This window comes from Thalassophryne amazonica, chromosome 1, assembly GCF_902500255.1.
Source record: "Thalassophryne amazonica chromosome 1, fThaAma1.1, whole genome shotgun sequence".
NCBI lineage: Eukaryota > Metazoa > Chordata > Actinopteri > Batrachoidiformes > Batrachoididae > Thalassophryne > Thalassophryne amazonica.
In genome coordinates this window covers 14,982,612-14,997,933 of record NC_047103.1, presented here as the reverse complement: position 1 = coordinate 14,997,933, position 15,322 = coordinate 14,982,612, and the positions used below count along the sequence as shown (strand labels likewise).

Genomic DNA, 15,322 nt, shown 5'->3' with positions numbered 1-15,322 from the left:
TTGTACCTCTCTTGCGACTGTGCACGCCCAGACTGCTTTTTCTGGCACATATGAGGGTTTTTTGATGGAAATGAATTGTGATGGGACAGGACGTTTTGTCCGATGTGAGCAAAAATCCATTATATAAAATCCGGTATGTACTGTGTTTATTACATGGAAAGCCACATAAAAACAATGGGACTTTTGCTTTTGTGTGGTGAATGCGAATATCCAGTTTATACAATGACAGTTTCGGGGAGTTTTACTGTACTCATTTTTGGAATAAGGCTGTACAATAACAAAATGTGGAAAAACTGAAATGCTGTGAATACTTTCTGAATGCACAGTAATATAGAGTTGGGTTAGGAAGGGCATCCGGTGTAAAACTTGTGCCAAAGTCGAAAGATATGTCGTTCCACATGAACATCATGCACCACCTATCTGCAGTGGGATCTCAAGAGAATTTAGTTTGTGTTGGCTTTCCGAGAAGATAATCACCAGAACAGCGTCGTGAAGGTGCAGTGGTCAAATGTCACCAAGTGCCAACAGCTCATTGACCAGCTTGTGTAGTTATCTGTTAGTGACGGGGTTCCATTGAACAACGTCCCTCTGTGGGGAAAAGTCGCAACTGCTCGGCAAAGGATGTAGATTTTATATACACATTGAACTGAACGGGAAAGTGTGTCCAGACTTTATCTGGTACTGTACATGTATCGTTGTGGGGACACGGAATGAATGGCATTGTAAAGTCCGACAGTATGGATTCTGTTAAGAGCAGACTTTATCACTGCAAGAGCTTTTACAATTCACTCCATCATGGGACTTTGGCTGCATTTTCTATTTATTTATTTATTTATTGGCTTCAGAGAAAATATTTCCGAGTGAATGAGACACAGAGCACAATGGTCCTGCCGCGATACGTGGCAGGACCATTGTGCTCTGTGTCTAATAAATAATGCCCGAAAGAGCTTACGGAGACTTTTTTCACACAAAGCACTAACTCCAAAAGTCACAAACAAGCTTGCAAATGTTCAGAGAAAGTCTCAAGCAGAAGGAAATTTGGTGAACTGAGCCACAACGTGAGATGACCGTGACCCACTAATGCCTCCACTTTACCTCCTGTGGGCCAATTCTGCTTATTTCTGCTTCACCCCACATAGAAATGTAACAACATCATTTCTAGATGGAAGGCAGACTTAAGGAAAAAGTCCTGGTGTGTTCAAAGTAGGTACAAGTGGCGATTTTATTCAGTTTTATTTTTGGTTGGGGGTGGGGTGGGGGGTTGTGTCAGTAGAGAGAGTAGAAACAGAGTTGATGTAAGATGTGCATGCGTGGAACCGCACAGCAAAGGTTTTTGGGGCGGCAGAATAAGATCTAAGATCTATGGAGCAGCATTTTCTGTCGGACAGGAGGTGGGGGCGCTGATGATGAGTGCTCTGCGGGGTCAGGTTACCAAACAAACACATGGAGTTGTGTATATGTGTGTGTTCACAATCAGCCCCTCAGGTTGAACTGAGGTATGTTCTGGGGTCCAGACTAAAACCATGTGTGGTCGGTTACCTTTTAATGGCAGTGGTTGCGTCTCTCTCTCTCTCTCTCTCCTTGTTTCTCTGAAGGGTAGGACCAAATTGTTTGCAGATTGAGCAGTCTGTGATTCTCAGCGTGGCTTCAGCTGGAGTTTAGTCTTGGATTGGATGAGGAGAAATGTGTGGCGGTACCTGGATCAGAGCGGAACAAAATAAAGCTTCTGTACTTCATGGATCCTTAAAAACCTCCACAGAGAATGTGGTGCTTCTTCTCATTATAGTCAAGTGCGTCATTTCTTGAAGATGCATATTTTTTGGGAGTAATAATCAGTAACATTCTGCTGGATTTGAACTGCCTGGTTTAACGATGACGATGAGTCGACCTTCTCATAGACGGAGGTGAGGATGCAAGAAGGACCAGACGTAAGGTTTGATGATGGATGGGATTGATTTATGAAAGTCTAAATACAAGCACTGTAGTTCCAAATTATTGACTGTTGATCAGGATAAAAAGATGTACTGCAATATTTAAAGTCAAACAATGACAGTTACTTTGCTGTGAACTTTACACACTGTATTACTTACAGTATATAATCAATACTAGTATTATGCATTATTAGTATGGAATCAGCTGTACTAGTGTTATGCATCGTTAGTGTGGCAGTATTAGTACAAGCAATATACATTATTAGTGTGATAGTATTAGTACTAGTATTGTGCATCATTAATGTAGTAGTATTAGCACTAGTATTATGCATCGTTGGTGTGGTAGTATTGGTGGTAGTAGTATTTTGTATTATTAGTATGGAAGCAACTGTACTAGTATTTTGCATCATTAGTGTGGTAGTATTAGCACGAGTATTATGCATCGTTAGTGTGGTAGTATTAGCACTAGTATTATTCATCATTAGTGTAGTAATATTAGTACTAGCATTATGCATCATTAGTGTAGTAATATCAGTACTAGTATTATGCATTGTTAGTGTGATAGTATTAGCACTAGTATGCATCGTTAGTGTGGTAGTACTAGTACTAGTATTATGCATCGTTGGTGTAGTAATATTAGTACTAGTATTATGCATCGTTGGTGTGGTAGTATTAGCACTAGTATTATGCACTGTTGGTGTAGTAATATTAGTACTAGTATTATGCATCATTAGTGTGGTAGTATTAGCACTAGTATTATGCATCGTTGGTGTGGTAGTATTAGTACTAGTATTATACATCAGTGTGGTAGTATTAGCACTAGTATTATGCATCGTTAGTATGGTAGTATTAATGTTCTACATTAAATTAATAAACGTGTATTCAGTTCAGGTCAACTCATCACAGTTGCTCTCTGCTAGAATCCGGATTTATGTCTTTGCATGAATATTTTTTACTCAGTGGCCCCTGTACATGTCTGTAGAGATTCTGTCTCTCTGCCTGTCTGTCCGTCCAGTGCTTCCACACTTGTAACTAAACTGTTGCACTTTCAGCAGTTTTTGTCTGTTGGGCATCATGGCCACCACACCGCAGGCCCAAAAATATAGAACTTTTTCCATGATATTCTAATTTATATATGACTGTTAAGGTACCTTGACACTTGCATGAATTTGATTCCTACATTGGCACGCAATCTGGCATGCCAGAGAGTAAACTCTGCGAGCAAGTGCGCAAGGAAATTTTTTAAATGTTCAAAATCGATGGCACGCATTAATTTTGTGGACTAGGCATGAACATTGCACAACCTATTCAAAAATACTGCGAGTCAATGTGTCTCATTGCCGCATGGCATCTGAACGATTATGTTGCGATGTTACATCCATAATAAACATAATTTTACAGATACATTATCTAACTCACAAGAAGGAATGAAAATGCAACTGTTTCACCAAGCCATTACAATATAAATATTATAAATCATTACCTTTGACATGATTCCAAATGCGTTCTCCAACTCGTGAAGCACATGAGAAAAGCTGCAGATAATTACTCTGTGATTCCGGCAGCAATAAGAGATGATTTCATCAGGGAAATTCCGAGAGTAAATGCATCATCCACTACAAAATAATTATTTTATGCAAGGCGGCGTCCAGCCGCACAAAGTGTGACGTCCAGTGGGACAAAGCAGGGTCGCACTGGCATGATGAATTGCAGTGCGGGGATTAAATTCGTACAAGTGTTAAGGTTTTTCTCAAACACTTTTTGCACTCTCCCAAAGGGGGCGAGTTTCCACTGACTCTGGATATTGCACATAATAATGTTCCTGTTGACAGAGCCAAGCTGCTCTTCATCATCATGTTTGATGACCTTTGACCCTTTCATCTTGTAATGTGGGCCTCTACTGAATCCACTGTGGCAACCCAAGTATCTGGGGGCAGGTGGAGGAATGTGACAATGTGGGGAAAAAAAGTCTAAATTAATGCACACATGAATCTTATGGAACTGATTAAGAAGGCGGGAAAATTTTCCTCTTGCTGCAGTTCCTTTTCAAATCCTCCAATCCGGTTGCTCCCTCCGTCCTGATCTGTTTAGACCGAGTCTAATGTGGACCATTCATCTGAATGTTTATGTGACATCCTCACAGAACTGCACTGGGTATCAAATTCCGTTTGGCAGTGGATAAGAGAAACAGATGTGTGTGTGTGTGTGTGTGTCTTTCTTTGTATACGTGGAATTACACACAACCCTTCCCTCTCACAGTCGCTGTTTGAGAGTTTTTATTTAGGCCGAGAATGAGGTTGAGTTTAGAGCAGACATTCTCAGAACAGGGTCTGGGGGAGGTGATGGTCTAGTGGTTAAGCGTTGGGCTTGAGACCAGAGGATCCTTGGTTCAATTCCCAGCCTGACCGGAAAATCACTAAGGGCACTTGGGCAAGGTCCTTAATCCCCTAGTTGCTTCCGGTGTGTAGTGAGCACCTTGTATGGCAGCACCCTCAGGGTGAATATGAAGCATTATTGTAAAGCGCTTTGAGTGTCTGATGCAGATGGAAAAGTGCTATATAAATGCAGTCCATTTTTAACCAGATGGTTCACACATTGCTGACAAAATAACCCAGTATGTCCTGAAACGAGATGTTGAAAGGTGCATGTGTGCGTGAGGAACAGCTGAGCAATGAAACCAGTTTACTTTCAGACCCGCTCCTCTCGCCTGTTTGTTTGGAGTGCAGAGATTAAGACTAAATGTCAGAGGAATCAGTGTTTGCATGTTTGTCAAAGAGCGAGAGAGAGAGATGAACAAGAATAAGAGTGGGGAGAGAGAGAGAGAAATGTGGTATTTAGCATGACAAAGACCCACAAAGGCAAATATTTTCCTGTGAAGTAAGAATTCCTCTCATGTGGAGACCATCTGGACCAGGAGACCGAGAACTAACCTTCTGCCACATTTATATTACAGCCTGGAGTGGCTGAAATCTGATTTCAATCTCTCTCTCGCTCACTCTCTCTCCCTCTCTTTTGCTCTCATATTCAGTAAAAACTACTTAATATTCAGCTTTAAAATAATTCTGATGGATGCAGGAAAGGACCAGAGAACCTTCTATTTTGGGTCATGGTGGCATCTTGTAACATGATGATTTGCACTTTTTCTTTTGCATGTTAGCTTTGATAGGTATAAAGCAGGTAGCTCTGTCAGACAGGAGCTGGACTGTTGATTATGGAAACTTTGGTTTGATTCCTGGTCATGCCTCCTGTCTGTGTCCTTGCACAAGAGGCAGTATCTGCATTATCCCTGTCAACCCAGCTGTAAACGGGGATCGCTTTGACTGGGGAAGTGACCAGCAATGAACTGGAGTCCCATTCTCTCATCCATTTCATGTTATGTACAGTGAGACAAAGTATTTGATCCAGTGTCGATTTTGCAAGTTTTCCCACCTACAAAGAATGAAGAGGTCTGTCATTTTTATTATAGGTTCACTTCAACTATGAGAGACAGAATCTAAAAAAAAAAAAAAATCAGAAAATCCTATTGTATGATTTTTAAATAATTAATTTGCATTTCATTGCATGAAATAAGTATTTGATACAAAAATTCTGATTCTGACAAAATATGGCAAAAATACACAAAAAAAACTCAAAATGAATTAATTTCATCAAGTGACGTGGTTAAATTGTGTTGTCTGACTTGTGTTTTAATTTCTACGTGTCACCAGCGTCATTCTTCACATGCTTTCTTTGTAACATGTACATATTTGGAATATTAAACAGATTTATTGTATTTTTTTTCTTTGTGTCATTGTTGTTCCTGCCTTGTTCATCTTTGGGCCGTCATGGCCTCTGCTGCCCCCACTCATCAGTCAGGTATAACACTTTGCGGGTGAGTTGTGTACATTCTCAAGACTGTGAAGACAACATGCTTGAACAGAACACAACATATGCAAGACTTCAAACATGCACATGCAAAATTGCTTTGGCCTTTGTTCGCACGGAACAACAACAAAACTTTTTTTTTCTCACTCTATTTGTATTGTCAATTGTGTTGGTAGCATGGCCCAAGCAGATGGCCACCCCTTTGAGTCTGGTCTGCTTGAGGTTTCTTCCTCAAATCATCAGAGGGAGTTTTTTTCTTACCACTGTCACCTGTGTTCTTGCTCTAGGGGTTGGTAAGGTAAGACCTTACTTGTGTGAAGCGCCTTGAGGCAACGTTTTTGTGATGTAGCATTGTTTAAATGAAATAAATTGACTCTAATGCATTTATTTGTGTGTTTTCTGTGCAGTGCCAGTACGTCAAATATGGCCAAGTTGGAAGAGATGGAGCGTCTGCTGAGAGAAGCTCAGGCAGAGAAGAACCGTCTCCTCGAATACAAGGTCACTATCGAACGCTTGCTTTTTTTAATGGTGATCAAAATATTACTGGAGCAAAGTACATTTGTCAGTGCAAACAGATCCATTTATAGGATCATTTTTCGTTTTCAATTTTTTTCTCTACATAATGTTTTGGTTAAGCGTTATCTTTTATCATAACAGACGTTTTCACATAAATCGGAAACACAAAGATGACAAGGTAAAAACCATTTCTATTGTACGCGACACTACGCTTTATCGACACAGTAAAAATAGGTCACAGTCGAGGTTTTTTTTTTTATTCCACCTTCTCCAAGTTCAGGATTATAGAAATTGTGAAAAAATGTGGAGTCGCATTCATCAACACAGAGGAATAACCTGAATAAATGGTTTAAGTTCTTAACTCCACAGTTTCCAGTGTTTGTGGTGGCTAGTTTTAGTTTAACTAATATAACTGATTTTTAACACACGCAAGTGATACCCAAAGACTCATCCAATGCCCTTGCAGAAACAGGAAGTGGGGGGGCAGCTGACATATTTATGGTCAAATTTGGGTTTGTCGTGTAGTTTTGATTCATTTGGATGACTTTAGCCGCTGCACCTACACTGGACGAAGAGGCACCGCCGAGGTGTTTATGGGTCTTTTCAAGAGTACGGTTCCTTTCTTGTGGTGGGGAAAATCTTCTACTCAAAGAGAATTGGGACAACTCCATTCTTCAGTTGCGTTTCTGAATAGATGCTACCTTTTTTTTAAACATCAAAATCTGGACTTTCTGCTCATCGTGTCGCTTTTATCCATTTTCTTCAGAATTTTGTGTCTGTGAGAAATGACTGGAAGGAAAGTTATGACTGTTTTTGGTTAGAACATGAACACTGGGTAACACAAGAAAAAGCTGTGTCTGATTTTTTTTTTTTTTCCCCCTTTCTGTTATTCCTCGGTCATCTCCAAAAGTTCTGGTATCTGTCATCAATTTCTGACTGAAAAAAAGTAGAAGTGTGAAAGAGACCCATCTTAACTGGACATTCCTCAGTCATCGTTCACATAAAGGACAGCGCCCCCACATGCAAATTTGAAGCCCTGCAGTGTTTGTTTGTTGGCTGAGACGTGGGGCGCTGTTTCATATGTTCTACAATTATGACATCTTGCTCTGAAGACGCGAATCAAATAAATCAAGCAGATACTTTTTGTTTTCCAGTGCCAGTGCTGTGTTTCTCTGGTTTTATGTGCTCCTTATAAACACTGAGTTATTCTTCAGGAGCGGGAGATGGAGGTACGAAAGCAGGCATTGGAGGAGGAGAGGAGGAGGAGGGAGGAGCTGGAGAAAAGGCTACAGGAGGAGACGAGCAGGCGGCAGAAACTGATCGACCGCGAGGTGAAGCTACGAGAGAAACAACGAGCACAGGTGACGGAGGTGAATGTAAAACATGCAAAGTAACGGGTGTGTTTCTGAAGCGTGTCTCGAATTTTCCTCAACATCATATGGATGAATTAATGCGTGTACCGTAAACTATGTCTACACTATTTACTTCCACCAGTATCTATGCTGATTTGGAAATTGTGTCCCTGGACTTGGACCATCAGTGTTTGTTGGGTAACCTGTTTCTGGGATGACGACCGACAATCTAAACAAGTGGTTGGAGTGAGGACTTTTTTTGAAAAACCGCACTGACCCAAATATAAGACTACCCCCCCCCCCCCATTATAATACTAGGTTTTTTGTTAGTGCTTTTATGTGAAACTATTGTTTATCAGATGTCACTGAGAGAAGGAAAGCAGGTTCATTTGCAAAAAAAAGCAGTCGTGGTGCAATAAAACCCTGCTAACTGACTACCATGGCTCCTCACATCATTTCAGTCAGTCAGTTGCCATTGGTGGAACTTCCTATGTATGGTCACCACTTGCGTAATGACACAAGATCAGTGACTTTTCTGACTGGTAACTGCAGGAAAGTGACAATGGAGGGTTTCAGAGTTTAAACAAATGGTGGGAGTAAAATGTGCACAGTGTGTTTTTATGAAGATAAAATTTCTCCTGATGCAGTTCGACCACCAAAAATAGAATAATGTGGGTCTGTTGTTGAAATAAAATTATGGGCAGACAACAGGAGCATGTTAAAATAGGCATGTGATAGTCATGAGGAGCACATTGGTTCATAGATGTTTGGCGCCACCTACTGTTGTGGATGTTTGACATGTAAAAGTTTTTGGCCGCAGTTATGCGACAACTCCATATATTGTCACATGTATTTAGAAGAAAAAAAAACATCTTACATTCGGACCAATATGGCAGGGTTGCCAACACTGGGACCTTTGCTGGAGTGGCAAAAATTTTGGTAACCCTAATAAAAAAAAAAAGTCCTCGTTTACAAATAAAAATAACAGAAGGGAAACTGTTTGATTCTTCTCCTCTCCACATCCATCCTCCTAACCTGTGCCCAGATAGACTTGCAATCATGAATACTTGCTAACCAGGACATTAAATAAAGTATGACATGTCCTTTAAATTATCTAGTTTGCATGTAATGAAGTCTGTAACCCAGTGTCAACACACTGATTAGGCTTCGTCTGTAGTGACAACCCAGTTTTATTAGACAATAGATTATTCAGTTTGTTAGGCTTTTTATTGTCTTACCTCTGTCATCCAAAAAGTGGCCGACTCAGAAACAAGCTTTGAAGCTTTGCTCGAACTCTGTCTGAACTCTTCACGCGCAGTTGAGGTATCAGCTGCAAGGTTTTCAGCGAATCAACGATCAGAGAATACTGCAGTCAGATGTTACCAGCTGTTCCGGATGTGCGCTTTAAACTCCTCTCCTTTCAGTAAGAAACGGTGCGCTGTGGTCTAGTGTAATCTAGTCATTAACAGAAAATTAACGGAAGTAATTTTTCTTTTGGAGTGACATTTCTAGCTTGTGCATGAGAGCGTGAGATTGATGCTGAAAGCGTGAGTGTCACAACAGATGCGTGAGAGTTGGCATCCTGAATATGGCATTTCTTTATATGTCCGAGCAGTCGAAGTCTGTCGGGTCAAAATAGGTTTAATCCATTAACATGGCAGGCAACATATGTCTGCTGCTCCCTTAAGAGCCAGATACGATTTGAGCGAGTTCTGATTGTCAAGACACCTGACAATGAAAATCACTGTCATTCTCATGTGACATACACATAAAGTAAAAATGCATTATGGGAAACACAGTTTATTTGGGTTTTTATCCCTCTTATCCTGTGGAAATGTTTTGAAAGTTTCATTACAGCCAATGGCTAAATCAATAGATGAATTTCCATTATAAATGTGCACAAAAGTTAGGCGATATTTTCAGAATGTCAACAAAACCCTATGACGAAATTACAGCATTTCCATTGAGTGATGGAATGCGACTACTGGGTTTTGTTCTTTCACAAGAACTCTCATTCTAGTAGTCATAGAGATGTCTAAATATGACCATTTCTTTCTTTGTTTAGTTTTAAGATTGCAGTAACATCATGTCTTATAAGATTTAGCGATCTCTTTCTCTGTCCACACGTGCCGTGCTATTTATTTTAAAATGCCAAGTGATTCTTTCTGTATGTCATGTGACCTGTAATACCAGAAAAAGAGTTTACATTGCAGTTTTGTGAAATAGTTTTTTGTTTTAATTGCCTGAAAAACTACCTCATGTGAATGTAAAAAAAAAAAAAAAGTGATTTTTGAGTTTTGTGGTTTTTTTTTTTAAATACATAATTTCAAATTTGTTATTTCTAATTGTGTAATTTGGAGGGTATTGGAAACCCACTTAGTATTTCATCAGTTGCATGTCTTGAAAAACGATGATTTCTTTTAGAACTTGTTCAGTCACATGTAAAGGGAGAAGATGCTGATATTTAACTGTAAAATCTAAATTAAAATCAAATGTTGAACAATAATAGAAAATCATTTTATTTTAAAAACAGATTTTGAACAATAACAGAAATTCACTTTATTCTCTGGCTGTGAGGCCACAAGGGAGATACAGAAATGTGCTCTGTCAGTGTATCATAACTTGAACAAAATTTATCTACCACGAGTAGATTTTAGATTAAACTGAATTGAATCAGGTTTCACAGAGGCTCTCTAAGAACCACCGCTTTTACTGATCAAATTATTGATCATTGTAATAATTTATTTTGTCAGCATCAGTAGGCTTAAAAAAAAAAAAAAGTCATTTATGTGAAGCATTCTGTCTCCTGCTCCTCCAGTCACGGCCGCTGACTCGCTACCTGCCGGTGCGAAAGGACGATTTCGACTTGCGAGCTCACATCGAGTCGGCGGGTCACAGTGCCGACACCTGCTTCCACTTGTCCATCTCGGAAAAGACCTGCCGAGGCTACCTGGTCAAGATGGGAGGGAAGATTAAAACCTGGAAGAAACGCTGGTTTGTGTTTGACCGCAACCGACGCACGCTGTCCTACTATGCAGGTACATGCAGACAAATAAGACAGACATGTCGATCACTGTTCACGCTGGGGTCGTTGCGATATCAAAAATTTAGTAGTCAATACAAGTATCAGTGAAATTAACATGATTTTCGATACAATGGTTAAAAAAAAAAGATAAGGGTCTTCGCTCCTTCTGAGCTTGGTCCCCAAAAAGAAGAAGAATAAAATAGAGGTCAAATAGAGGTGTTGTTTAGTTAAGGCTTATTAGAAAGAGAGAGATAGACAGAGAGAGAGAGAGAGAGAGAAAAAAAAATGAGTTCTTAAAAATATTAAAATCTGGTTTTTGTTTGTTTTTAGTTTTTTGTCCAGTGTTTGGTGGGAGCGCAGTCCCAAATGAATTTCTGAATTGATTTCTGTTTAAATATTTTGCGACGCTTCAGTCTGTATTAATACTGGTTATTAACAGTTATTAAGCTTCCTGTTGTCAAATTCAAGTCTTAGTGGATTCCCTCACTAGTGTCCTTCCAGCATAGAAGCATTCTCATAAGTTGAGAATTGCCTGCTAAGCTAACTAACGTAATGAGACAGTTGACGTAGGCTAGCGTTAGCTGTGCAGTTAATGTTAGCCCAAGGATCACAAACGCATCTCTGAAACGCAGTTTTACGTGCCTCCATGCTTGAAAGAAATAGCAGAAAACTCATTTTCCTGGCTGTGCAGTGTGAGTATAGTTTCACAAATGTCATCAGATATGTTCATCATGCCTAGACTGCGCTCAGTGATTTTTTTTTTTCACCCCACTCCACATCAGACACTCTTTCATTTTTTTTTCTGCAACAGTCAAGTGAATGTGGGCTAAAATGCACCCTGTGTGGCCTAACGAGAGTCTGCGGGAAAAAAATGTTCACATTTCAGAGACTGTACTTAATATGTTCCTCATTAATTATTTATTTATTCCACCCATGACGGGTCGCAGTTAAGCATGTGCATCTTGGCATACATGCAAGCAAAGTTTTGCGAGCATGCTGATTCATGATACATGATTCATGCACTGCAGTGCTTGTATGGGAGCACGTATCAATATGTTCACATGTAGACGTTTGCTTTAAATCAACTATCAGCTGTTTGTGATTTTTTTTATTTTTCATTCTTGTAGACAAACATGAAGCCAAACTAAAAGGAGTCATTTATTTCCAAGCCATTGAAGAAGTGTATTATGACCACTTGAAGAATGCACATAAGGTGGGTGAGCACATGAACAACTCATGAACATTATTCTTAACATAAAATGTTACTTAGTGTCCAAATATCTATGCTGTCTGATGCTGTGGAGCAGTCCTAGTAAGTATCTCCTGGTCCTTAATCTCTTGTGCTGTTGTTCGTGTGCTTCAGAGTCCGAACCCATCCTTAACCTTCAGTGTTAAGACTCACGATAGAGTCTACTACATGGTGGCGCCGTCTCCCGAGGCCATGAGGATCTGGATGGATGTGATCGTCACAGGTGCAGAGGGTTACACCCAGTTCATGGTGTAGCGATCACTCTCCATTCCTCGTCTTCTTTACAGGCCAACTTTTTTTTAATTTGCATTGTAAAACTGTCTCTCTTTTATTTTAATGGATTGAGGAACAAAATTACTTGAGATAATGTCAACATTGTGAATACATTAAGTCAACATTGCCAGCGTTTTAGCCATTTTAATCCAATTTTTTTTTTTGGCAAAAGTTTTGGAATCACTACATGCAGGTGTTCACCCAGCATTGTTACTTTGAAGTAAATAAACCAGTCACAGATATTACACAAGTTTTGTTCTGTAACTACAAATTCTGGCTTCGTGTGACAACATCTGGATGAACATCCTCCATGTGTGGTGATGACATTTATTTTTTTTCCTCCCAAGTTTATAGCAAGCAAAGGTGTTGCCCGTTGCCTTGTTCCCCCTCCTGAATTTTCTCTTTCCGATGTCTTCTAATAAAACTTTAAAGTTAATAGTTTGAGATTTTTTACTTTGCATATTGTCTCAATGCAAGGATTTTCTTATCCCACAGACTAGAAATTAAAAAAGCCGTCATCAGTCTGAAGACGATTTTAGGAAACGAGTCATTTGAAGAACTTGGATTAGAGGTTAGATAGAACTTTATTAATCCCTTGGGAAGACTCCCTCCAAGAAACTGAGTTTCCAGCAGCATGGGACAGTAGTGCACAGGGTAAGAAACACACAGAGTATCAAAAGCAGAAGTAAGAAACAATTTGCAAAAAGAAAATATACAAATACCAGAACTACTGCCTACAACTGCTCCTCTCCTTCCCGTCCTCTGTCTTCCTGTTACTCCTCCTTCCCCCGAGTAAGGAGTTGTACTTAAAAGAAATGTGAGCTTTATTTATTTTGTCATCATCAAATAATTAACAGATAAGTCAATAATTTATCTGATTAGCCTTGCAGTGTATCCAGTCGTAAATGGAGCTGTTGTAAACATCTTGAAGATTTCTGGTCCATTTCTGGACAAGAAATGATGTTCAGTGTTTCTGAATTGTGCTGTGGTTTTCCACTGTGCCTTTGACAAATTACATTTTGAACACGTTTACTTTACAATACACACGTGATTTTATTAGGATGATGTTTCCGTGAAGCTGTACATCACATGATGACTGTGCAGCTCTTTTTTCTTCATTTTTTATGTGACAGTAACACTGCTGAGTCAAAGTAGCTCATGCGTCAGCATTACTAGGCAAGTGAATTACAGGCTTGATATTTCACACATGCAGTGGTTGCAAAAATGAGTTTTTGTTTTTTATACTTAAAAAAATTTAATAATTGCTTGAAAAAGTAATTGGTGGGACGTTCTAAATTAATTAGTTGCTTTATAAAGGATTTGGTGTTTAAAATGCTCAAATTACAAATTTTGAAACACTTAAATGAAACAATAATAAACAACAAAGACTCAGTTTTTCTAGTAGGCAATGGGACCCTTTTCTCATAAATAAGCTTGTGTTCTATGTGCTGATGATATTTTTGTGAGAAATGCCAGCAGCAATCACATTTCCATGATGATGTTTATGATCTTGAGGCTATTTTTGGTTTTGAGACCATTTAAAGTATTTGTAGAATAAATAATGTGTGCTGTTTGGTAAAACATTTTTCAAAAAACTTTTTTTCATTCGTCTTTGTCATTTCATGGTTACACCCTCAGGTCTTAACTGTGTGCATGTCATGCATGAAGCATGCATTTAAATAAGTGCCTATTTTGTACACGATATTTTCAAATTCTTCATTTACTGTGACATCACACAAAAAAAGTAGCTTTAAGGTGCTGTTTTTACACTGATATTCCAAATAGCACCCTTGGTTGAAGTGTTAAATTTTTGTGACGTGATGCTAACATTTCAAAATAAATTAATCATGATGTGGTGATAATTAGTGATGAAATGGATTACGATGCTTCCATTGTGGTCATCAGTGTGAGGTGACTTCTTCGTTTCTAGTGGAATTCTTACTCAAATGTGTGTAAATTTTCAACATGACTTTGTTCCTTTAATTTCTCTTACAAAATTTTGATGTGCATATTATCAACTATTTTTCCAGATGTAGATGTATCTATATGTATTCAATGCCAAATGGCCTGTGCAGAGGAAAATGTGCAAAATTATTTTTTAAAACACCTTTTACGGGATTAAGTTAAAAACAACAAAAGCATATATTTCCGTGGTACATTTCACACACAAATAAGTCGCAGTCATCATGAATGAGGATTATTCTGCGACTTTGGTCCATTTGTTTTCAGTGTTGCTTTTACTGCGACTTTTTTAATGCTAGTTTTTTTTTTCCACATTGATCATTAAAGCTGCTTTTACTGTATAATATATATTATACACCATACTGAGCTCTGGCGTTCTCATTAATTGCACCAGTGTTATATGATGTATATGTGATATATCTGACTCATCTCTATCCAAATGCTGATATTGTACACGAGAACAAAATGATATCAGTGTTGTCCGGCATCACAGAAACCCTTCAATGAACTTTATTATAATTATATATATGTATATGTTATTGTTTTTGTGACTTTACTTATTTTTATGTTGATCTGACTGTATTTATACCATTACCAATGCATGTATGTACCTTAATTTTGTATCTACATATGGCAATAAAATGATATTCTTATGTTGTGGCCATGTTTTCAGAACACAGATTTTAATACAGTATGTTTAAATTATTTTGGAGTAACAACTTCTGAGAGAAAACATTCGAATATACATTAAAATTATTTAACATTTGATGGAAAATTTCCACTTTTCTTCAATATGAGCTATAATATTTTTAAAGAGTTCAAATTGTTTTAATCTATGTTTCACAGTTAAATGCGGTCGAGGTTACATGCTAAACATCCTCAGAGTCCCACAATTTTAGGTCTGTTCATGTAGAAACTAGCATCCTACAAGAACAATGTCTGTGTGAAACAGCTTGGTTTGGACCTCCATGACGTATGTCGCAAAAGTCCATATGTGGACTCCAGTTTGCTCTTTAAGACACGCCCACTGAGCTGCTCCGAACTCAGTGTGGCACACCCACAAGTTCTGTCAGACTGATTGCTTCAGTGCTACACCTCTTTGAGAAGGAGGCGTGGCAAGCAGCAGCTCTACTCTATTTAAAGTAACAGA

The 15,322-nt window shown here is 38.8% G+C and overlaps 1 protein-coding gene across 4 annotated transcripts in view; it reads left to right on the top strand.

The window, feature by feature from the left end:
- Window positions 1-14,825, top strand: part of phldb2b (pleckstrin homology-like domain, family B, member 2b) — a 132,126-nt gene extending 117,301 nt beyond the window's left edge. For all 4 annotated transcript variants that reach the window (XM_034165913.1, XM_034165919.1, XM_034165905.1 and 1 more), the window contains 5 exons: window positions 6,203-6,293; window positions 7,526-7,672; window positions 10,482-10,701; window positions 11,816-11,901; window positions 12,052-14,825. In XM_034165913.1, the coding sequence (XP_034021804.1) occupies window positions 6,203-6,293; window positions 7,526-7,672; window positions 10,482-10,701; window positions 11,816-11,901; window positions 12,052-12,192 (685 nt within the window). In that variant the 3' untranslated portion in view covers window positions 12,193-14,825. The remainder of the gene's footprint in view (window positions 1-6,202; window positions 6,294-7,525; window positions 7,673-10,481; window positions 10,702-11,815; window positions 11,902-12,051) is intronic.
- Window positions 14,826-15,322: the final 497 nt, after the last annotated feature.